The sequence below is a fragment of the Podarcis liolepis genome (assembly GCF_965112155.1).
Source record: "Podarcis liolepis genome assembly, chromosome: 13".
Taxonomy (NCBI): domain Eukaryota; kingdom Metazoa; phylum Chordata; class Lepidosauria; order Squamata; family Lacertidae; genus Podarcis; species Podarcis liolepis.
In genome coordinates, this window is record NC_139573.1 from 5,170,254 (window position 1) to 5,191,327 (window position 21,074).

General features: G+C 50.0%; 1 protein-coding gene across 2 annotated transcripts in view; it reads left to right on the forward strand.

The window, feature by feature from the left end:
* CNTROB (centrobin, centriole duplication and spindle assembly protein) overlaps positions 1–21,074 on the forward strand; it is a 35,648-nt gene extending 14,574 nt beyond the window's left edge. For both annotated transcript variants that reach the window (XM_083472541.1, XM_083472542.1), the window contains exons 8-20: positions 12–110; positions 566–781; positions 6,386–6,532; positions 8,906–9,039; positions 10,660–10,785; positions 11,520–11,736; positions 14,498–14,831; positions 16,005–16,168; positions 17,133–17,226; positions 18,282–18,410; positions 18,815–18,950; positions 19,976–20,054; positions 20,266–21,074. In XM_083472541.1, coding sequence (XP_083328667.1) covers positions 12–110; positions 566–781; positions 6,386–6,532; positions 8,906–9,039; positions 10,660–10,785; positions 11,520–11,736; positions 14,498–14,831; positions 16,005–16,168; positions 17,133–17,226; positions 18,282–18,410; positions 18,815–18,950; positions 19,976–20,054; positions 20,266–20,406 — 2,016 coding nt within the window. In that variant the 3' untranslated portion in view covers positions 20,407–21,074. The remainder of the gene's footprint in view (positions 1–11; positions 111–565; positions 782–6,385; positions 6,533–8,905; positions 9,040–10,659; positions 10,786–11,519; positions 11,737–14,497; positions 14,832–16,004; positions 16,169–17,132; positions 17,227–18,281; positions 18,411–18,814; positions 18,951–19,975; positions 20,055–20,265) is intronic.

A 21,074-nucleotide genomic window follows, 5' to 3' on the forward strand; every position in this document is an offset into this window, starting at 1 on the left:
CTTTCCTATAGAAAATCTCGGAGGTGGAAGAGCGCCTCACACAAGCCTTGTCTGCCCTCAGCCAAGAGCAGCAAGCGGCGAATCAGTTCTGCAAGGAGAAGGAGGCTCTGGTAAGAAGCACCTTCCCTGAACCATCCCAAGCCCTCGCTCCTGTGGGGTGCAGTCCTCTAATCCAGGGAGTACGCCCCATTGGAGCTTACTTTTGATTAAGCATAGAATGGCCTCTCAATGGCCCTTCACCTTTCCAGTGGCCCCTGCCTCTTTAATAGGAGCGCAGAAGAGGAAAACAATCCACACCTGCTGAAATTCTTCTTCCACTCTGCTATTAAAGGTACAGAAGCCCTGTCTTCTTTCTGCCCCCCATCATCTGGCCATATCACCATGAGAGCTGAAAAGAGCCCCATTTCTGGGGGGCAAGAGGCTGCTGACTCTCAAACGCCACAGGGAGTTGCCTGGCGCCTCCCATTAATGCCCTTCTCGGGGCATCGTTCTGGGCTCAGGAATTGGACCCACCGAGACCTTTCTCACATCAGAGCTGACAAGTGCGCCCCTTCCGTCCGCTCAGGAGGAGGAGAGGTCCAGGCTCTCTTGCGACTTGGAGGAGGAGCGCCGGCAGGTGCGCAGCCTGGAGGCGGAGTGGAACCTGGAGCGCCGGCAGCAGGAGACCCTGCGGGCCACGCTGGAGGAGCAGCAGAAGGCATGGGCCCAGCGCGAGAGGCAGCTGGAGCAGCAGCAGCAGGTCCTGCAGGAGGAAAGCCGCTCGCAGGTGGACAAGGAGAAGGTGAGAGAGTGAGAGGCTCCTCCCAGGCCTTCCAAATCCCTTGCAGGGGCGGTTTCTCCCCCCATTTAAGAGCACAATCAAAAGCATGGGTAGGCAAACTAAGGCCCAGGGGCCGGATCTGGCCCAATCAGCTTCTAAATCCAGCCCACAGATGGTCTGGGAATCAGCGTGTTTTTACATGAGTAGAATGTGTCCTTTTATTTAAAATGCATCTCTGGGTTATTTGTGGGGCATAGGAATTCGTTCATTATTTTTTCCCCAAAATATAGTCTGGCCCACCACAATGACTGAGGGCAGTGGACCGGCCCCCTGCTGAAAAAGTTTGCTGACCCCTGATCAAAAGCTTTGCCTCGCAGGCAGTTTCTTACACTAGAACCCATGGACACCCTCTGAAGTTATTACCCATAGTTGCACTTAAATATATACATGGTTCTTGTCGCCAGTCATTGTAAATGGCATGGCCAAAGGAAATGGGATGTAGAGAGGTCAGCCTGTGACCGTTCACAGGAAACAGTAATTGATAACACAGACATTCTGGCATCGGCGTTAGCATTAGCAAATGTTAAAGTAAAAGCATTGTGCCAGTTCTATTAACTGTGAGTGGAGTTGGAAACTTAGTAGGTTAATTTGAGAATAAGCCTACACTTGAGATTAAGCCTAAATTTGAGAATAAGCCTAAACTTGGATTACGAATGCTGCAAACCTGGAAGTAGGTGTTTTGGTTTGTGAACTTTGCCTTGGAAGCAGAACATGTTCCGCTTCCTGTTGAGGGTGTTCCGTTTGTAAATTGAGTCCCCTGCTGGTACGGGAAAGCACACCTTGGTTTAAGAACGCTTTGGTTTAAGAACAGATTTCCGGAACGGATTAAGTTTGTAGACCAAGGTACCACTGTAGTTCGATTTTGGACAATTTAATTTTTTAAAAGAGAGCTGGTTGCAATCCTGAGCTTACTTGCTAGCAAGCAATTCTCACCAAATTCCACGGGTAATACTATTTTTATCATTTAAACAATGCTCATCAGTGTGCATAGGATGGCTCCTCCGCTCCTGAGCTTACAATATAAGCTCAGACAAGGCAGCATATATATTCCTATCCCCTTTTAAATCTCTCCTACCCTCTCTAGGCCCTCTTTCAGAAAGACTCAGCCCCACCCCGGCTGTCCTACTCCAGACTCCTGCCTTCATTTTTTTACTGAGGCTGTAGCAGGCAGGCAAGCAGGCAGGCTCAATACGGGGAAGAGCAGCTAAATTTCTGGGACTGCTGTAGAAAAATAAGTACTTTATCAATAGGGTTTCTTACCTGGCTGCTCAGCTGCAGTATTCCAGCACAAGGAAGGGCCACAGTCCTTCTGTAAGGAAACCCCTTCAAAAGAGGCGTGGCCTTTTCTGCCTAGTGGGCAGGGCTGACTCTGGCTCCACCTTCGAGCCATAGCCTCTTACCCGGAGCACAGAGGCAGGGGAGGCCTTGCTTGCCATGGAATCCCAAGGCTGGGAAGAACTACCACCCTATGGAAGAAATCCCCACCCTATGGAGGAAAAGCATAGGCCGCGGCGGCAGCAGCCTTCCCAGTCTGTGAGTTGTGGGGTAGAGATGTCTCATTCTGATTTGGCTGTGGGCCAGCTGTTACCTGCGGGTCCACGTCTAATCTTGGTTAACAGGACTAGGAAAGAACTCCAGGAAACAATATCCATGGCTCCAGATCTGGTTTAATCACACACACAGCTTTTGCTCACTTTTCTGTTTCAAGGAGCCCTTTAATTTTTAAAAAAATATTTTTAATTGATCAATTTCCACATAACAAATTATCAAACCATATAATCACATACATTATTTCCCCCCCCTTGCCCCCTCCCTCCCTCCCTCCCCCACCAAGGACTTCCCTCAGCTCCTCTCCCTGATTTCTCTTCACATATTTCCTCTGCATATTATAAAATTGTACATAGACTTACATATCTATCCATCATGTTGTCAACCAACAAATTTGTGTATGCTTATTCAAAACCTGCCAAGGAGTCCAATTCATTTTGTTGTCTTTTTAAATAATTTGTAAAAAGTTCCCATTCCTCCTTAAAGTCACAGTTGTCCTTGTCTCGCAATTTGTAAGTCAAAGATATATTCCTCTATTTTACAAATTTTTTCCTTCCCTTTCTTATGCAATTCTGAAAAGTATTTTACAAATGCTGCCCTTATTTCCTTCATCTTGTCTGTGATCTTTAATTTTTAAGGTTTCTAGTCCTGAGTGATTCAGAGAAAAGCTTTAAAAATATTCTGCTGCTCAGAAGCGGGATTCCAGCAAACATCCCTCATCTGACTCCTGTGACTTACCGCTCCTGTGTTGTGGCTGCTCCTGTGTTGCGCCCTTTAACAGCTAAGGCAGGCCTTGCAATGCGTTTACTCCCCAATTGATTGTTTTGCCACCACAGAGTGTCAGGTGAACAGCACCTGCTAGACTAGGCCAGTGGTCTTCTCTAACCCTGCGTCGTGTTGCTCTTGGTGGCCTATCAGATGCCACAAGCAGGGTGTCGTTATACTAGCCTGCTCCCCCTTGTGTTCTCTTGCAACTAGTCTTCGGAGGCAGCATGCTGTCTCTTAACCTGGAGGGGTTTGTTGCCATGAACCACCCTGTGATGTTCAGATGAATGGCAGTACAGTGGTGCCCCGCAAGACGAATGCCTCGCAAGACGGAAAACTCGCTAGACGAAAGAGTTTTCCATTTTGGAGGTGCTTCGCAAAACGAATCTCCTATGGGCTTGCTTCGCAAGACGACAATGTCTTGCGAGTTCCTGCTGGTTTTTTCCCCTCCCCCCCTTTTTCTAAGCCGCTAAGCCGCTTATCAGCTGATCCGATCAGCAGATAAGCCGCTAAAAGCCGATAATAGCGCTAATCCGCTAATCTGTCAATGGGCTTGCTTCACAAGACGAAGAAACCACTAGACGAAGAGAATCACGGAACGGATTCTTTTCGTCTTGCGAGGCACCACTGTACAGTGGTACCTCGGGTTACATACGCTTCAGGTTACAGATTCCACTGGCCCCACTGGTTAAGAACTTTGCTTCAGGATGAGAACAGAAATCGTGGTCCGGCAGAGTGGCAGCAGCAGGAGGCCCCATTAGCTAAAGTGGTGCTTCAGGTTAAGAACAGTTTCAGGTTAAGAATGGACCTCCAGAATGAATTAAGTACTTAACCCGAGGTACCACTGTATACAAATTGGGTAGATAAATAGCTAGCCAGCCGTCTGCATTGCATGCAGAAGGTCCAGGATGCAGTCCTGGTGGCTTATCCCACAATCATCTGGCTTGGCCACGGTGAGAACAGGATGGTGGACTGCGTGGGCCATTGGCCTGATCCAGCAGACAGGCACTTCTTACATTCCTTTCTAGGTTGGGTTGCGAATGTCCCCTACCTCCAACCTGGGAGAGTGGCTGCCTGTCAGTGGCTGCGCTAGATGGATCCGGGATCTGAGGCAGCAGCTTAGGGGAGGAGTGGGAAGGGGAGAGACAGGTTTGTTCCCACTCAGGATTTCCTTGTTTTGGCCAGTGAGGCTTCTGTGTGTTCTTTGTTCTACCACTTCACTGGCAGCGATTCATCGGGTAAAGCTTTTCCAAACACTGCACCAGAGAAGGCAGTTGTTCGATTTCTGCCGCTTGGGCCATCCCTAAAGCCACAGGAGGCCTGCCAGGGGGGAAAACAACAACAGAGGGCGCAAATTTAGATGATCTTAGGAACGCGGGTGGCGCTGTGGGTTAAACCACAGAGCCTAGGACCTGCCGATCAGAAGGTCGGCAGTTCGAATCCTCGTGACGGGGTGAGCTCCCGTTGCTTGGTTCCTGCTCCTGCCAACCTAGCAGTTCGAAAGCACGTCAGAGTGCAAGTAGATAAATAGGTACCACTCCGGCGGGAAGGTAAATGGCGTTTCCATGTGCTGCTCTGGTTCGCCAGAAGCGGCTTAGTCATGCTGGCCACATGACCCGGAAGCTGTACACCGGCTTCCTCGGCCAATAAAGCGAGATGAGCGCCGCAACCCCAGAGTCGGCCACAACTGGACCTAATGGTCAGGGGTCCCATTACCTTTTAAGTAGCATAAGAAACCATTTTTCTAGGAATAAAATAAAAGCCTTCACTCTTTTCTGCTCCACTTCCTTGCTGCTGTAGTCAGCCTTGTAATTCTGGATTCAGATTATTCCCACCTGTCATAGTCTAAATATGCCGTGTGATGAGCGGAAAGCCTCGGCAGATGATCTGGGAGGCTCCCGGCCTCTGCTTTGTTTGAGTTAATTCCTAATTCCTAGTTCTGCACAATATATACGCAGGTGGCCAGTCCCAAGTGGGAACAGGCTGGAAGGCGAAGCCGTCTTGCCTCTCTCCCCCTTCGCGACGAATAGTGAACTGATCCAGCTGCCGCGCAGATTTTATGTTGTTATTTTGCATGCAGCCATTGGGCAGGTTACCCTGAGAACCTTGCTTTTGGAGGGAGGGGCAGCGATGAGAAGGGATTTCCCCAGGGGGACGAATCCTTCCCCTCACATTTAAGCAGAACCCAGGTTGCTTCAGAGTTGCCCTTGAAAATCTGGGACCGTTCAGACGGGGCTTTCAATGGTATTTGTTGCTCAGGGAGAGGATGCGGGGGGGGGGGAGGTGCGGGGGGCACAGAACACCGCATGCTTGGAATGCAATTGGGAGGCAGGCTTTGTGAGGAGATGGTGGTGGGGTGTTTGGAGTCTCAGCAGCTTCTTTCAACAGATGTCCAAGAGAACAACAACTACCAGACTTTTAGAAGACATCTGAAGGCAGCCCTGTTTAGGGAAGCTTTTAATGTTTGATGGATTACTGTATTTTAATGTTTTGTTGGAAGCCACGCAGAGTGGCTGGGGAAGCCCAGCCAGATGGGAGGGAGTGTGGTATAGTGGTTAAGAGGAGTGGACTCGTAATCTGGTGAACCGGGTTCACGTCTCCGCTCCTCCACCTGCAGCTGCTGGGTGACCTTGGGCCAGTCACACTTCTCTGAAGTCTCTCAGCCCCACTGACCTCACAGAGTGTTTGTTGTGGGGGAGGAAGGGAAAGGAGAATGTTAGCCGCTTTGAGATGCCTTCGGGTAGTGATAAAGCGGGATATCAAATCCAAACTCCTCTTCTTCTTCTTCTTCTTCTTCTTCTTCTTCTTCTTCTTCTATTACAGTGGTGCCCCGCAAGACGAATGCCTCGCAAGACGGAAAACTCGCTAGACGAAAGAGTTTTCCGTTTTGGAGGTGCTTCGCAAAACGAATCTCCTATGGGCTTGCTTCGCAAGACGACAATGCCTTGCGAGTTCCTGCTGGTTTTTTTTCCTTCCCCCCCTTTTTCTAAGCCGCTAAGCCGCTTATCAGCTGATCCGATCAGCAGATAGGCTGCTAAAAGCCGCTAATAGTGCTAATCCGCTAATCCGTCAATGGGCTTGCTTCGCAAGACGAAAAAACTGCTAGACGAAGAGAATCACAGAATGGATTCTTTTCGTCTTGCGAGGCACCACTGTATTATTATTATTATTATTATTATTATTATTATTATTATTACTATTATTATTATTATTCAGTGCCTACCCTACTTCTCCTCTTCACCCCTTGTCTAGGCAGTGGCCCAGCGCGAAGCTCAGAAAGCGTCCGACGCCCAGCGTGTCCTGGCCTCGGTGCAGTCGGAAGTTCAGCGGCTGGAGGCTGAGCTGGAGGCCATGCGCCGAGAGAGAGACAACCTGAAGATGGAGATGAGTTTGGTCAAGGTAAGGTGGGCAGCGGCCTTCCCAAGCGAGGGTGCTGCTTTTGGGGTGGGTGGGGGGACCGCAGCAAATATCAGAGTTCAGACATTTTGCGCAAAAGGAAGTCCTCTTCCATGCAGTGCGTAGTTAAACAACTACCAGACTTTTAGAAGACATCTGAAGGCAGCCCTGTTTAGGGAAGCTTTTAATGTTTGGTGCATTACTGCATTTTAATTTTGTGTTGGAAGCTGCCCAGAGTGGCTGGGGAAGCCCAGCCAGATGGGCGGGGTATTAAAAAAATTATTATTACAGTGGTGCCCCGCAAGACGAATGCCTCGCAAGACGGAAAACTCGCTAGACGAAAGAGTTTTCCGTTTTGGAGGTGCTTCGCAAAACGAATCTCCTATGGGCTTGCTTAGCAAGACGAAAATGTCTTGTGAGTTCCTGCTGGTTTTTTTCCCTTTCCCCCCCTTTTTCTAAGCCGCTAAGCCGCTTATCAGCTGATCCGATCAGAAGATAAGCCGCTAAATGGCGCTAATCCGCTAATCCGTCAATGGGCTTGCTTCGCAAGACGAAAAAACCGCTAGACGAAGAGAATCACAGAACAGATTCTTTTCATCTTGCGAGGCACCACTGTATTATTATTATTATTATTATTATTATTATTATTATTATTAAACTACAGAACTCCCTCCCGCAGGAGGCGATGATGATGACGAGGCTTAGATAAATTCATGGAGGAGAGGACTACTGATGGCCATTAGCCATGATGGCTATACTCTGCCTTCAGATTGCGAGGCAGTAATGCTTCTGATTGCAATTGCTGGAAGCCATGGAAGGAGAGAGAAGCTTGTGTTCAGATCCCGCTTGCCAGTTTCCCACAGGCATCTGGTGAAAACAGGATGCTGGAGTAGGTGGGCCATGTTTATAATTGAATTGTATGGATAATAATAATAATAATAATAATAATAATAATAATAATAATAATTTATTACCGTATTTTTCGCCCTATAGGATGCACTTTTCCCCCTCCAAAAATGAAGGGGAAATGTGTGTGCGTCCTATGGGGCGAATGCAGGCTTTCACTGAAGCCTGGAGAACGAGAGGGGTCAGTGCGCACCGACCCCTCTCGCTCTCCAGGCTTCAGGAGAGCCCCAGCGCCAGCCCCACAAGGTCGGGGGACAGAGGGAGGCAGAACGCCGCCATCCCGCTGTCTCCTGAAGTGGTTTGGAGGCTGGCGGTGGGGAGACCCCGCCGCCAGCCCCGCAAGCTCCGGGGACAGTGGGGAGGCGCAGCGCGTCTTCCCGCTGTCCCCAGACCTGATCTGAAGGCGGGCGGCGGGGAGAAGAGCGCTTCTCCCCGCTGCCTGCCCTGCAAGCTCTGGGGACAGCTGGGAGGCACAGCGCTTCTCCCCGCTGCCGGCCCCACAAGCACCTGGGGGGGAAATAATTTTTTTTCCCTTTATTCCCCCCCAAAAAAACTTGATGTGTCCTATGGGCCGGTGCGTCCTATGGGGCGAAAAATACGGTATTTATACCCCGCTTCCAACTGAATATGGGCGGCTTCCAACTGAATATTAAAAACAATACAGCATCAGACATTAAAAACTTCCCTAAACCGCACCGCCTTCAGTTGTCTTTTAAAAGTAAAATAGTTGGTTATTGCCGTGACATCTGGTGGGAGGGCGTTCCACAGGGCGGGCGCCACCACCGAGAAGGCCCTCTGCCTGGTTCCCTGTAACCTCACTTCTCTCAGCGAGGGAACCACCAGAAGGCCCTTGGAGCTGGAGCTCAGGGTCCGGGCTGAATGATGGGGGTGGAGACGCTCCTTCAGGTATACAGGACCGAGGCCGTTTAGGGCTTTAAAGGTCAGCACCAACACTTTGAATTGTGCTGAGAAAGGATGAGTTTTGATTGCTGCAGCTTCTCCCTGCTGTTGCAGCTCCGTGATTGCCAGTGCTGGAGCTCTGATGACGGACGTCATGCACCACTCGCCCAGTTATCAAGTTGCTATGGCTAATTATTATTATTATTATTATTATTATTATTATTATTATTATTATTATTATTATTTATACCCTGCCCATCTGGCTGGGTTTCCCCAGCCACTCAGGGTGGCTCCCAACAGAATATCAAAAACGTGATAAAACATCATGGCAAAAACATGACTAATAAAGAATGCTACTACTACTCCTAATAATGATGTTACAGATACAGCAGTCCCATTGAGCTGAGGTTGGTGAATGCACCTCTTTGATTCAAGGGCTTTCACCTTCAGCTGAAGTCTTTGTACCTGGCCTTTGCCAGCTCCTTGAAGACTAGGAGCGTGCCAAGTCTTAAATGCAACACTAGAAGTGATTTCCCCTTCCATCCCCACCCCGTCCCCTTTTGCATGTAGGCACGTTACGAGGCACAGAAGGTGAAGCTGGAGTCGGAGCTGAAGGTGGCCTTAGAGCAGCGGGTGACGGAGCGCATGGCTGAAGTTCACGAGGAGAGCTTGCGCCAGATGAGCAGCATGAGGGAGCAGCACAGGTGGGGCGGGGCTCTAGGCCCTTCTGTGCCAAGCGCACCTCCAGCCAGAGGGAACCCCTGTCCTTAGATGCCAGCGCAGATAGCCAGCCCTCCTTCCTGGCTCTGGAGACATGATAGAGGTTTATAAAATTATGCATGGTATAAAGCGAAGTCCCTCCCCTCTCATAACATTCAAAACGGAGATTTGGGACAAATAAAAGAAAGTACTGTATTTTTCGCCCCATAGGGCGCAAGTAGTTCTTTTTTGGGGGGAAATAAAGAAAATAAAATTTATTCCCCCCCAGCCCCCAGAACAGGCTGCTCTCCGCAAGCCGTGGGAGCCCTCCCACGACTTGCGGAGAGCTACCTGAAGCCCGGGGCGCGACTGCTCAGCACCCCCGGGCTTCGGGATAGAGGCAGCTCTCCGCAAGCCGTGGGAGCCTGGCGGGAACTCCCGCGGGCTCCCAAGGCTTGCGGATAGCTTCCTGAAGCCTGGAGAGCGAGAGGGGTCGGTGCGCACCGACCCCTCTCGCTCTCCAGGCTTCAGCGAAAGCCTGCATTCGCCCCATAGGACACACACACATTTCCCCTTCATTTTTGGAGGGGAAAAATTGCGTCCTATAGGGCGAAAAATACGGTACCTTTTCATGCAGTGCATAGCTGGAACTCTGGAACTCGCTCCCATAAAAGACAGTGATGGCCATTGACTTGTATGGTTTTAAAAGAGGATTAAACAACTTAAAGGAGGAGAAGGAGAGGGCTGCCAATGGCTACTAGCCATGATAGGTACGCTTGCGGGTTTCCCACAGGCAACGGCTACTTGTGAGAACAGAATGTGGAGCAGATGGGCCTTGATCTGATAATAATAATAATAAATTTTTATTTATACCCCGCCCTTCCCAGTTCAGAAAACCAGGCTCAGGGCAGCTAACAACTGATTTAAAACACTTAATTGATGCAACAAAAAACAGCATAAAATACAGTATAAAACGTGAATAACAATAAATTCAGAATTCAAAAATCAATTTAGGGGGGAAATGCATCCAATAAACATTAGATGATCACCAGGGCTAGCTGGCTAAGTTAGTCGTATTTGGGCCAGCGGTGAGACCAGGGGAGAGTTAGCTGTGGGATCCCAGAGCGGGTAATCTTCATAAAAAGGGGAGGGGGAGGGAAGGAAGGGGAATAAAAGATCAGGCTAAGTTCAAGTTGAAAGCCAGGCGGAATAGCTCTATCTTACAGGCTCTGCGGATGGAAGTTAAATCCTGCAGGGCCCTGGTCTCACGGGACAGAGCCTTCCACCAGGTCGGAGCCATCACTGAGAAGGCCCTGGCCCTGTTGGAGGATAATCTGACTTCCTTAGGGCCCGGGCTCTTCTCGTGTTCTCTTGTTGAGACAGGTGGGGAGGGGGAAAGAGCTTCCCCTTACTTTCATAATAAAGCCTTTTCCAAAGCTTCCCCGCCCTCAGTTAATGACTGTGCTAGGGAAACGGAGTGAGGATGAGTGGATTCAAGGTGGCTCCGTCTTGAGCCCATCCCTGCCTTTTTCAAGATCTGCTGCTGCTCGGGGAGCCGTCAACATCTTGGATTTAAACCAGAAGTTCTTGTTTTCGGAGTCTGACCCCTTTCCTTCCCTTGGCAGGAAGCAGCTGCTGGAGCTGAGCGGCCACCACGAGAAAGAGCTGGCCAGCCAGTTAGCCCAGTTCAAAGCCGACCTGGCGGACAGGGAGGAGAGGCAGAGGCACCTGGCGGAGGACTACGAGTGCAGGTACCTGGAAGCGGGGCGAGGGGGAGGTCTTTCTGGGGGTGCTGGGGAAGCTGTGTGTGGAGCCAGAGAGAAGGGGAAGGAGGGCTGGGCAGTGTCTGGTTTCCAACATTGCGATATATCACCAGCTAAACATTGTGGTATATCTATATATCACAATGTCTCAAATAAGGATGGAACTATGTACAGTGGAGGGACTCGGGTGGCGCTGTGGGTTAAACCACAGAGCCTAGGACTTGACAATCAGAAGGTTGGCGGTTCAAATCCCCGCGATGGGGTGAGCTCCCGTTGCTCAGTCCCTGCTCCTGCCAACCTAGCAGTTCGAAAGCACGTCAAAGTGCAAGTAGATAAATAGGTACCGCTCCGGCGGGAAGGTAAACGGTGTTTCCGTGCGCTGCTCTGGTTCGCCAGAAGCGGCTTAGTCATGCTGGCCACATGACCTGGAAGCTGTACGCTGGCTCCCTCGGCCAGTAAAGCGAGATGAGCGCTGCAACCCCAGAGTCGGCCACGACTGGACCTAATGGTCAGGGGTCCCTTTACCTTTACCTTAACTGTTATTTTATAGTTCAGTGCAGTGGGGCAACACGACTCAGGAGAGAAGCACATGCACACACATCGTGATTTGCAATATATTTGCCATATATCGCCATGTTGAATATTATGAAACGTTTCCCATGATGTGGAAGGCTGTCCTAGAACCATGGTGTCTTTCCCATCCATCCCATAACCCCACCCAGGATCTCCAAGCAGCAAGACGAGATTCGGGAACTGCAGGCCAAGTCTCGGCGGCTGGAGATGCAGCGAGCGGAGACGATGAGCCAGTTCCAGGCTATGATGAAGGCGCACTGGAACGAGGCCCTGCGCCTCTTCACCAGTGGCAGCCCAGCCTCCCCACAGCCCGACACCAAAGCCCAGAAGCAGCAGCAGCAGCAGCAGCAGCAGCAGCAGCAGCAGGTGAGAGCCTCTTTGGCACCGTAAGCAGAGCTGTCCTCACTCCTGGCACTCCCGGCTTTGACCCTCACTGGAAATGTAAATTCTTGAGGAGAAGAGTGGTGAGGGCAGCCTTTGCCAACACAACACTGCCCACATGGAAAAACAGAAAATAAAATGTTTTTGAAAAACCCCCACTGCCCAGATGTTTTGGACTGTCACTCCTATCTCAACTAAACAAGGACTTGCCTCTGCACAAGCCATGCCTGGTTATTCTTCAGCAAGGCTTGTCCTTCGGCATCAGCCTTTTCTGAAGCTGGCGCCTTCCTAGCTTTCCAAACTGCAACTCCCAGCTGGCAACTACCGCCACTTGCTTCCCTTTCTTCTGGACATGGGGTGGCTCTCCTTGGAGCTCAGCCATGGCTGGGAGTTTTAGAGGGCGCCAGCTTGGGGTGTGTGTGGCAGCAGCGACTACTATTGTTGTTGTTGTTTAGTTGTTTAGTCGTGTCCGACTCTTCGTGACCCCCTGGACCAGAGCACGCCAGGCCTTCCTGTCTTCCACTGCCTCCCGCAGTTTGGTCAGACTCATGTTTGTAGCTTCGAGAACACCGTCCAACCATCTCGTCCTCTGTCGTCCCCTTCTCCTTGTGCCCTCCATCTTTCCCAACATCAGGGTCTCTTCCAGGGAGTCTTCTCTTCTCATGAGGTGGCCAAAGTCTTGGAGCCTCAGCTTCAGGATTTAACAACTGCTAAAACTGACTCCTGCCCCCACATCCCTTTGCCATACGTGAACACTGTGTCTTACCTGAACTACCGTATTTTTCGCTCTATAACACGCACCAGGCCATAACACGCACATAGTTTTTAGAGGAGGAAAACAAGAAAAAAATATTCTAAATGAAATAGTGGATATATGATTTTTGTGGTTCATACTGTGGCCACAGACATGTGATCTGACAGTGAGTTTGGAGTAGCCCAATGCAAAAATCCTGAGGATCCATGTGGATCCATGCTTTGTAACCACGGAGGAGGGAAGGAAGGGGAACCATGGATCCTCTGCTCACGACTGCAGCAGATCCCCCCCGCCACCCGTAGGCATTCCCTCCATAACACGCACAGACATTTCCCCTTACTTTCTAGGAGGAAAAAAATGAGTGTTATGGTGCAAAAAATACGGTATATTGCTTCACTCTTCTGAAGCATCTGGAGGGTGGTGAAGGCAAAGCTGGGAAAAGGAGCTGAGGATTCCTGGTTTGACTCTTGGGCTTGGAACTCACTGAGTGACCTGAGGCCAGTTTCCCCCACCCTCCGAAGCCTCACCTGCAGTAGCAGCTTCACAACACTATCCTGGTTAGTTTATTTATTCGTATCGTAAAACCTTTATTGGCACCACATACAGCATCCAAAACAAATAAATGCGGAATTACAACTTCCCCAGTGGCACAAAACATTTGCTAAAGGAAAGGAGGCCAAGCAGTCTATTGTCACATCTCTTGGTCTCCAGGGAGATCAGACGTCTGCGGTGTATTTCGACGACAAAAAACCGAATAGAGATATTTAGCCACTAACTTGGTGAGCTCCTGATCATTCCCAAGTAAGAGAAAATGTATGACCTCCGACTCTGGTTTCCATTTGGGGATGCAGAGTTGATCTAGAAATTGGTGGCGGAGATCAGCATACAGTTTGCAATGAAGAACCCTATGTGTGAGGGTTTCCACCAGGTGGTCTTCACCTGGGCAAGTTCTTTCTCCTTCCACCCTGCCTGAGAACCTTCCCCAGAGGAGGATGGATGGATTTGAATTAAACCTGGCCAGCGAAAACGCCCTTCTTTCTTGAGGGTTAAGCAGAAATTCAAGGTAATTGTGGTTAGTTTCATGTGCCCAAGAAAGTTGGAAATAAAGAGGGGAGCATGTTTTCTCTGCTGCTACTGTTAGTTCTTGGCGTTCAATATCCCACAACCTAGTTAGTTTATTTATTGCATTTTAATGCCACTTTTTCCTCCGGGGAGCTCAAGGTCGTGTGCAGGGCTCTCCCCCCCCCCCCCATTTTATCCTGGCAATAATGCTGTGAGGTAGGTTAGGCTGAGGGGGCAGCGACTGATCCAGGCATCCAGTGTGCTTCATGGCTTAAGTGGGGATTCGAATACTGGTGAATCACAGCAAGATCAAGGTTGCAAAATTTCCAGAGCTCCCTTGCCTTTGAGCAGATCCTTTGTACAATTCACCAGGCTCTAAGAACCCTATTCTTAGACGCGGGCGGCGCTGTGGGTTAAACCACAGAGCCTAGGACTTGCCGATCAGAAGGTTGGCGGTTCAAATCCCCGCGACGGGGTGAGCTCCCGTTGCTCGGTCCCTGCTCCTGCCAACCTAGCAGTTCGAAAGCACACCAGAGCAAGTAGATAAATAGGTACCACTCCGGTGGGAAGGTAAACGACGTTTCCGTGCGCTGCTCTGGTTTGCCAGAAGCTGCTTAGTCATGCTGGCCACATGACCCGGAAGCTGTACGCCGGCTCCCTCGGCCAATAAAGCAAGATGAGCACCGCAACCCCAGAGTCGGCCATGACTGGACGTAATGGTCAGGGGTCCCTTTACCTTTACTTTAAGAACCCTGTAGATTTGTTGTTCAATTCTTCGTTAAGAAGAGATTGATGTTGCTGCTCAGTTTACAGTGCGTGAAGAACGACTACTTTCCTTTTAGCTGCAGGGTGCTTTATTGAGGGGGAGGGGACTGACCAGTGCTGCCTTCGGAGCTCGCTGTCTTTTAACCCCTTGCCCTGCTTCCATAGGACGCCTCCTCCAACCTGGAGCTTCCGCAGCCCTCCGAATCTCTGACGAAGACCCAGAAGGCGGAATCTCTTGGGAGCAGCCAAGGGGCGGGGGACTGCGAGGGGCCGGCGTGGGCGCAGGCGGTCCCCCTCCAGCCTGCCGCCCAGCGCAGCTCTTCACGGGGCCCGCCAGATGCCCCCGAGAAATCCCTGCAGGATGCTTACCGCCATCTGCTCCCCTTGCTCCCAGACATGGGGCGTCTCTCCTCGGAGTTCAGCCACGTTTTCAACTACAGCCTCCTCAGCCAGCCGGGCTTCCAGCAGCTGGAACCGCAGGTGGACAGCTCTTTAGCAGGTGTGCGTTGGGTCAAGTCCAGTAATAAGTCCACGCGAAGGTCACCTCCAGGCTTGACTACTGCAATTCGCTCTACGCGGGGCTGCCCTTGAAGCTGTCCCAGAAACTCCAGCGAGTGCAGAACGCTGCAGCGAGGCTCCTCACGGGGTCCCTGCCATGGGAGCATATTCACCCAGTGCTTTTTCAGCTGCATTGGCTCCCGGTGGAGTACAGGGTCAGATTTAAGGTGCTGGTTTTTACTTTTAAAGCGCTTCACGGCCTAGGACCCTCGTACCTACAGGATCGCCTCTCCTGGTATGCCCCACGGAGGACCTTAAGGTCCATAAATGGCAACACCCTAGAGGTCCTGGGCCCTAAGGAAGTTTGATTAGCCTCAACCAGAGCCAGGGCCTTCTCAACACTGGCTCCGGCCTGGTGGAATGCTCTGTCTCTTGAGACCAGGGCCCTGCGGGATCTAATCTCTTTCCGCAGGGCCTGTAAGACAGAGTTGTTCCGCCTGGCCTTTGGCTCAGAATCAGTTTGATTCCCTCCCCCTTTTTCTTTTTCCCTTTCTCCTCCTATGATGAGATTGCTCCCTAATTGTTTTAATGTTGTATCTTAATCTTTTAAATTGCATTTCAATGAACTGGTTTTTATTATTGGTTGTTAGCCGCCCTGAGCCCGGTCTTGGCTGGGGAGGGGGGGTATAAATTAAAAGTTATTATTATTATTAATATTAATTTCAATGGATCTGCTCGCGAGAAAAACGTAGCATCATTTAATACCACCCATTGTGAGGACTTTTGTTAATGTCATTGTGGAACAACTGCAGGTTTTTTGAAAATATATATTGGCCGAAGTGTCAGGCCCGTCGATTTCTCTTCTTTGTTATTTGACTTGCATTCATGCTTTGGAAATATTTTATCTGCATGGCTGCCCTTCATAAAGGCATAAAAAGATAGAAATTGTCATCCTAGTCCAAGCCCTGCAGTGCAGGGATCACAGTTGAAGAATCCCTGACATGCATGTGTGAATTTTACCTGGAAATGGGTCGTTTTAAAAAAAGAAAGGTAAAATGCAAGGGGACTGAAAGCGGCAAGTGATTTGCCTACAGTGGGCTTTTGCAACTGAGCAGATATTTAAACCCGGGCCTCCCATATTTCTCTGTTTCTGTCTCTCTCTCGCCTGCTTCAGGCCTGCCTTTCCACCCTGATAACCTGGCGGAGCACCCGTTCACAGATGACACAGATGAGACCATGACTGAGGCAGCAGGCCATGAGGGAGAGACCCTCCAGCAGAGCAGTTTGGAGGGTGGGGCTCAAGTGCCTCAGCCCGACTTGAATTACTACTTACGTTTGGTGTGTGTCGCCGTGATCCTAATCTCTGCTCTTTCTCTTTTCAGTCTGTAGGGGTGGGAGGGAACTGCGATGATGGGAGTCCTTCCTCGCAGGCTGGGCTGATTTCAGATCAAGCTTTCTCAACTTGAAATGCATCATTTTGGTGTAGTGGCCTTCACCCTTCTTCTGATAGGAAATGCTCTGTGGGGACAGGAGGGGACATAAAAATGGGGGGTCGAGGAGAGTCTGTGTGTGTGTGTGTGTGTGTGTGTGTGTGTGTGTGTGTGTGTGAAAGAGAGAGAGATGCCCTATTGTCATCTGAGGAATGTTGGAGGGTATGTAACGTGTGGCTTGCATCCTTTTATAATACAGTTGTACCTTAGAAGTTGAACGGAACCCGTTCTGGTAGCCCATTCGACTTCCAAAACGTTCAGAAACCAAAGCATGATTTTTGATAGGCTGCAGGAAGCTCCTGCAGCCAATTGGAAGCTGTGGAAGCCGCATCGGACGTTCGGCTTCCAAAAATAGTTCACAAACCGGAACACTCACTTCCGGGTTTGCGACGTTCTGGAGGCAAAATGTTTGAGAACTAAGCTGTTCGAAAACCAAGGTACGACTGTACTTAACTTCAGAATCCTGATAGTGGCTCTTTTTTACACAGAAAAGCACCCTTTGACTCATGGTAAGATGGGACATAATTCAGTTTTAAGTGACTCTCAGTTTTAAGTGCATCATGGTGGTGTTAAATAAAGATTTTGTTTTTAATCAGGTTGCTTAAAGACACTTAGGTTTACTTTATGTTATTTAAATTTTCAGTTCTTATCCACAGTGAATTCTTGACTGTTAATTATTTCTGTAGCATAAACGTCTTAGGAGAGTAATTGCAGAGGCTTGACCGCTTCCTTGTTGATTCCTTTGGCCAAGGAGGAGATGGGTGTGTAGGAAGGAGGGAAGGATGCACACCTAACTTCTGTCTCCTCTCCAGATTTTGGACCGCTCTGCATATGAAACTGCTGCGCAGAAGCAGGAAAGGGTCTCCACCGACAGCCCACCACCTGCCGCGAACCAGACGCAGTTTGGTAAGAGCAGGCCCCAGGCCCCTTCTCCTTCTGCACAAGGGAGCTCTGCGGTCCTCTTGTGGCTCCTGGCTGCCCCTCGCTCGCTCCCCATCCCCTTGCTGCGCCCACCTGTTATTGGGATACTGCTGGGAAGATGGGGGCATCAGGCAGGCCCCCAGCTAGCGCTATCCACCGGCCGGCAGCCGGTCTCCCTTGGAACAGCATCAATCAGCGACACGAGCCTCAGATACGTTTAGAGACCCGTGCACGCTCTATCAGCAGAGTGCGTAAATCTTCTCACAGCAGAAGAGGCGGACAGAGAAATATGGAAGTATAATGTACAGCATTTTATTCAGCATAGTTCAGGAACAGAGGAAAACATGTCTGCTTCCCTTCGTCTCCAGCAAAACAGCAGGAAGCAAAAGCAATATACAAAACGGAAGTTCCCAGCAAGTGCTGGAAGTAAACAGGCATGTGACACACAGCAGTCCTGCCTGTTCCCTTTTAAGGTGGAACGGAACTATATCCTAACACCTGTGGGTGGTGCATATGGGTGATGGTCGCTGGCATGTTCAAGGCAGTGGCTGGAAGGGCGTTCAAGGTTTGCAGAGCACCGGACTGCTGCTAGCGATCTTTCTCGACCCTTACTCTGAGACCAATACCCTTGGAGAGCTTCTGCCAGTCAGCAGAGACAGTACTGATCTAGAGAGACCAACTCTGAACAAGACAGCTTTCCACCTTCCTGCATTCTGTGGGTCTCTCCCTCTTGCATCCGGTTGCTGCCGTGGGGGGAGATAGCACTCAGGGGGCTCATTTCACCAGCTTTGCCAGAGGCACCTCCTGCCCCTAAGCTGTGCCAACCAGTCATAATTGCAACAAGTGTTTAGAAACCAGTGGCTGACTTTCCATTTTGATTGTCCTCTTCCCTCCCTGCTGCCTTTACCTTGCGCGTTGCGGGCCTTTGCTTTGCTTTTTTAGACTGTAAGCCTGCGGGTGGGGACTGCCTCTTTGGCCGAAGACCTGGGTGCAAGTAAATAAAGAACCAGTGCTCAAAATCTTCCCGACCTCCTTTCCAGGCACGTCGCTGTCCTACCACGAACGGTCCACAGCCCTGTGGGATCCGGCCCAGGCGTCTGCCAGCACCATTCACATCCAGCAGCCCAGCAGTACTGCCGTCCACAAAACCAAAGTACCTTTGCTCAAAGGTAGGCAGGCCAGGCCAGGCTGCTTGCACCCGGAAGCAGCCCTGCCCCAGTGTGGTGTAGTGGTTAAGAGCAGTGGACTCGTAATCTGGTGAACCAGGTTCGATTCCCCGCTCCTCCATGTGCAGCTGCTGGTGACCTTGGGCTAGTCACACTTCTCTGAAGTCTCTCAGCCCCACTCACCTCACAGAGTGTTTGTTGTGGGGGAGGAAGGGAAAAAGAGATTGTTAGCCGCTTTGAGACTCCTTAGGGTAGTGATAAAGCGGGATATCAAATCCAAACTCTTCTTCTTTACACCCAAGGCAAAACCCTGGTGTCTGGCCATCCCATGACTGGCAGTGGATATCCCTCTAGTATGAATTCTGTGGGCCCATTCCCTGATCTTTTCCTCCCTTTTTCCTCCGCAGCCCACGAGGGGGGGATCCTGTCCCCAAAGCAGGTTGCTGAAGTTTCACGCCTGCTGAGGCACCACCAGGCCAAAGGCAGGGCTGTGCCTTCTCCAGAGGACCTGTATAAATACTTGCGCGAGATAGGCCAGAATGGGTAAGGCTGAGGTGTGTGTGTGTGTGGGGGGGGGGGGTGTATTTTCCTGAGTCCAGGCACAACCTCTTTTTTTTGGGGGGGGGGGGGGTTTGGCAGGGCTTGGACAGGGCTCCTCAAAAAATGTTGCCCTCTGCGGTGCGGGGCAGAGGAAAGAGACAGGCTTTAGGGTTTCCTGGTTTTTTATAGAAGGGGCCTGAATTTCATTGTACAGGATTTTGTTTTTGTTTTTATAATATTTTTTATTAATTTTTAGCATACAATTTTTTTTAAGACATACCACACAAATTATTATACATATTCCTTCCAGTTGCACCTTAAAGACCAACTAAGTTAGTTCTTGGTATGAGCTTTCGTGTGCATGCACACTTCTTCAGATACACATATCTGTATCTGAAGAAGTGTGCATGCACACGAAAGCTCATACCAAGAACTAACTTAGTTGGTCTTTAAGGTGCTACTGGAAGGAATTTTTTTATTTTGACTATGGCAGACCAACACGGCTACCTATCTGTAACTATTATACATATGTCCTTGTTTGGATTTCCTTCAGCATCTCTGATAGCCTTCCGTCTTGATTATTTCTCCTGCAATTCTTAACTTAATATTGCCTTTACCTTTTCTAACAAATCATTTCTCCCTTTCCATTTTTACAATATTTCTTAAATTACTCCTCGCAGAACTTCTTGTAGTCCTACAAACGTAATCTGATCATCACAAATACTTTTCAGATACTCAGTAAATTTAGTCCAGTCTTCGGCAAACCTCTGGTCCCGCCGGTCTCGGATCCTTCTTGTTAGCTTATCTAATTCTGCGTAGTCCATCAATTTCATCCTCCATTCTTCTAATGTTGGTAGTTCTTCTTGCTTCCATTTTTGGGCCAATAATATTCTTGCTGCTGTTACTGCAGGATTTTGTACAGGATTTTGGTGGGCGGCAGGGGCAGGGTGCCTCAGTTTTGTTCTGAAGCAGAATTCCCATCTTCTTCCCTTTTTTCTCTCCTTTTGGTGGGGGTGTTTTTGCTTCAGGACAGATGCCAAAGGCGATGCAAATCTGCAAGCGCGCCGGAACCCCAACCCCAAGCTGATTGACGCCATGAGGAAAGAGGTACGTGCGCCACTCTTTCGGAAGGGGCGGGAGAAATTCTGAGGTAGGAGTTGCTCTTTAATTTTCAGGAACGGCGGAGAAGGGGTGGGGAGGCAGGTTAACGAACCAGGGAGCAGAAAGCTGAAATCTTATAGGAGGTTTTGGTCTGTCGATATCGAGGAACGGGTGTCTGTCGAAAGCCACTGTCATTCACCCCCTCTTCCTTCTTCAGATGGCCTCTGCACGCCGCGTGGGTGCTTCGGGGTTTGGGCGCGAGAGACCCCAGGCCGCCGCCAAAGCTGGGAAGAAGCCCTCCAGCACGCCTGCCTTGAACCCTCGCACCAGCAGAGGAGGCGGCGGCGTGTGGCGATGATATTTGGCGCAGCTGGACTGTTTATTCCTTACCACGCTGACCTTCCCCCTCCCCTTCCCTGACCTGTCTGGGCCTCTGGTGGGGTGTCTGGGAGCTGCTCTCTGATTTGAAGCCCCCGCCTTAATCTCCAGTTTTACCCTCCAACCATTTGCTCCAACCTGGAGTCTAAAATGTTGCCTTTTAAAAAATGGAATGTGCTTCTCTTAAACCCTGGAGCTTTGAGAGACTTGAGGTGGCAGGAACACCAGCTCCTCTTTTTTCTTATTCCCAGCAAAAGGCAACGGCCCTCGCTGGGCTCCGTGCCCTTTGCATCCGTCCCTCCTCCTCCCCTCCTCCCCATCTCCCTTCCTCAAGTCAACTTCAGCCATTTTGTTCTCTGGAGAGAGGAGGCCGATGATTCAAGGCAACTTGGTTCACCCGTCAAAGCAGCTTGGTTGCAGTTGGTGCATGTAGGAGGTTGCAGGGGGCGAGAGGCCTTCCCTGCCTTAACGAAACCTTTCTGGGCCTCTTTCCCAACACGCTGCATCCTGATGTTTTAAGTGCTTTGTTCTGAGTGTGCTGTTTTAAACACACCTGGCTTTGCAGTGTAAGTTGACTCTCTTTTTGCACAGTTAATTATTTTTGTATTATCACTGTTATTATTTTCTAAAATAAAGGAATATTGAGCA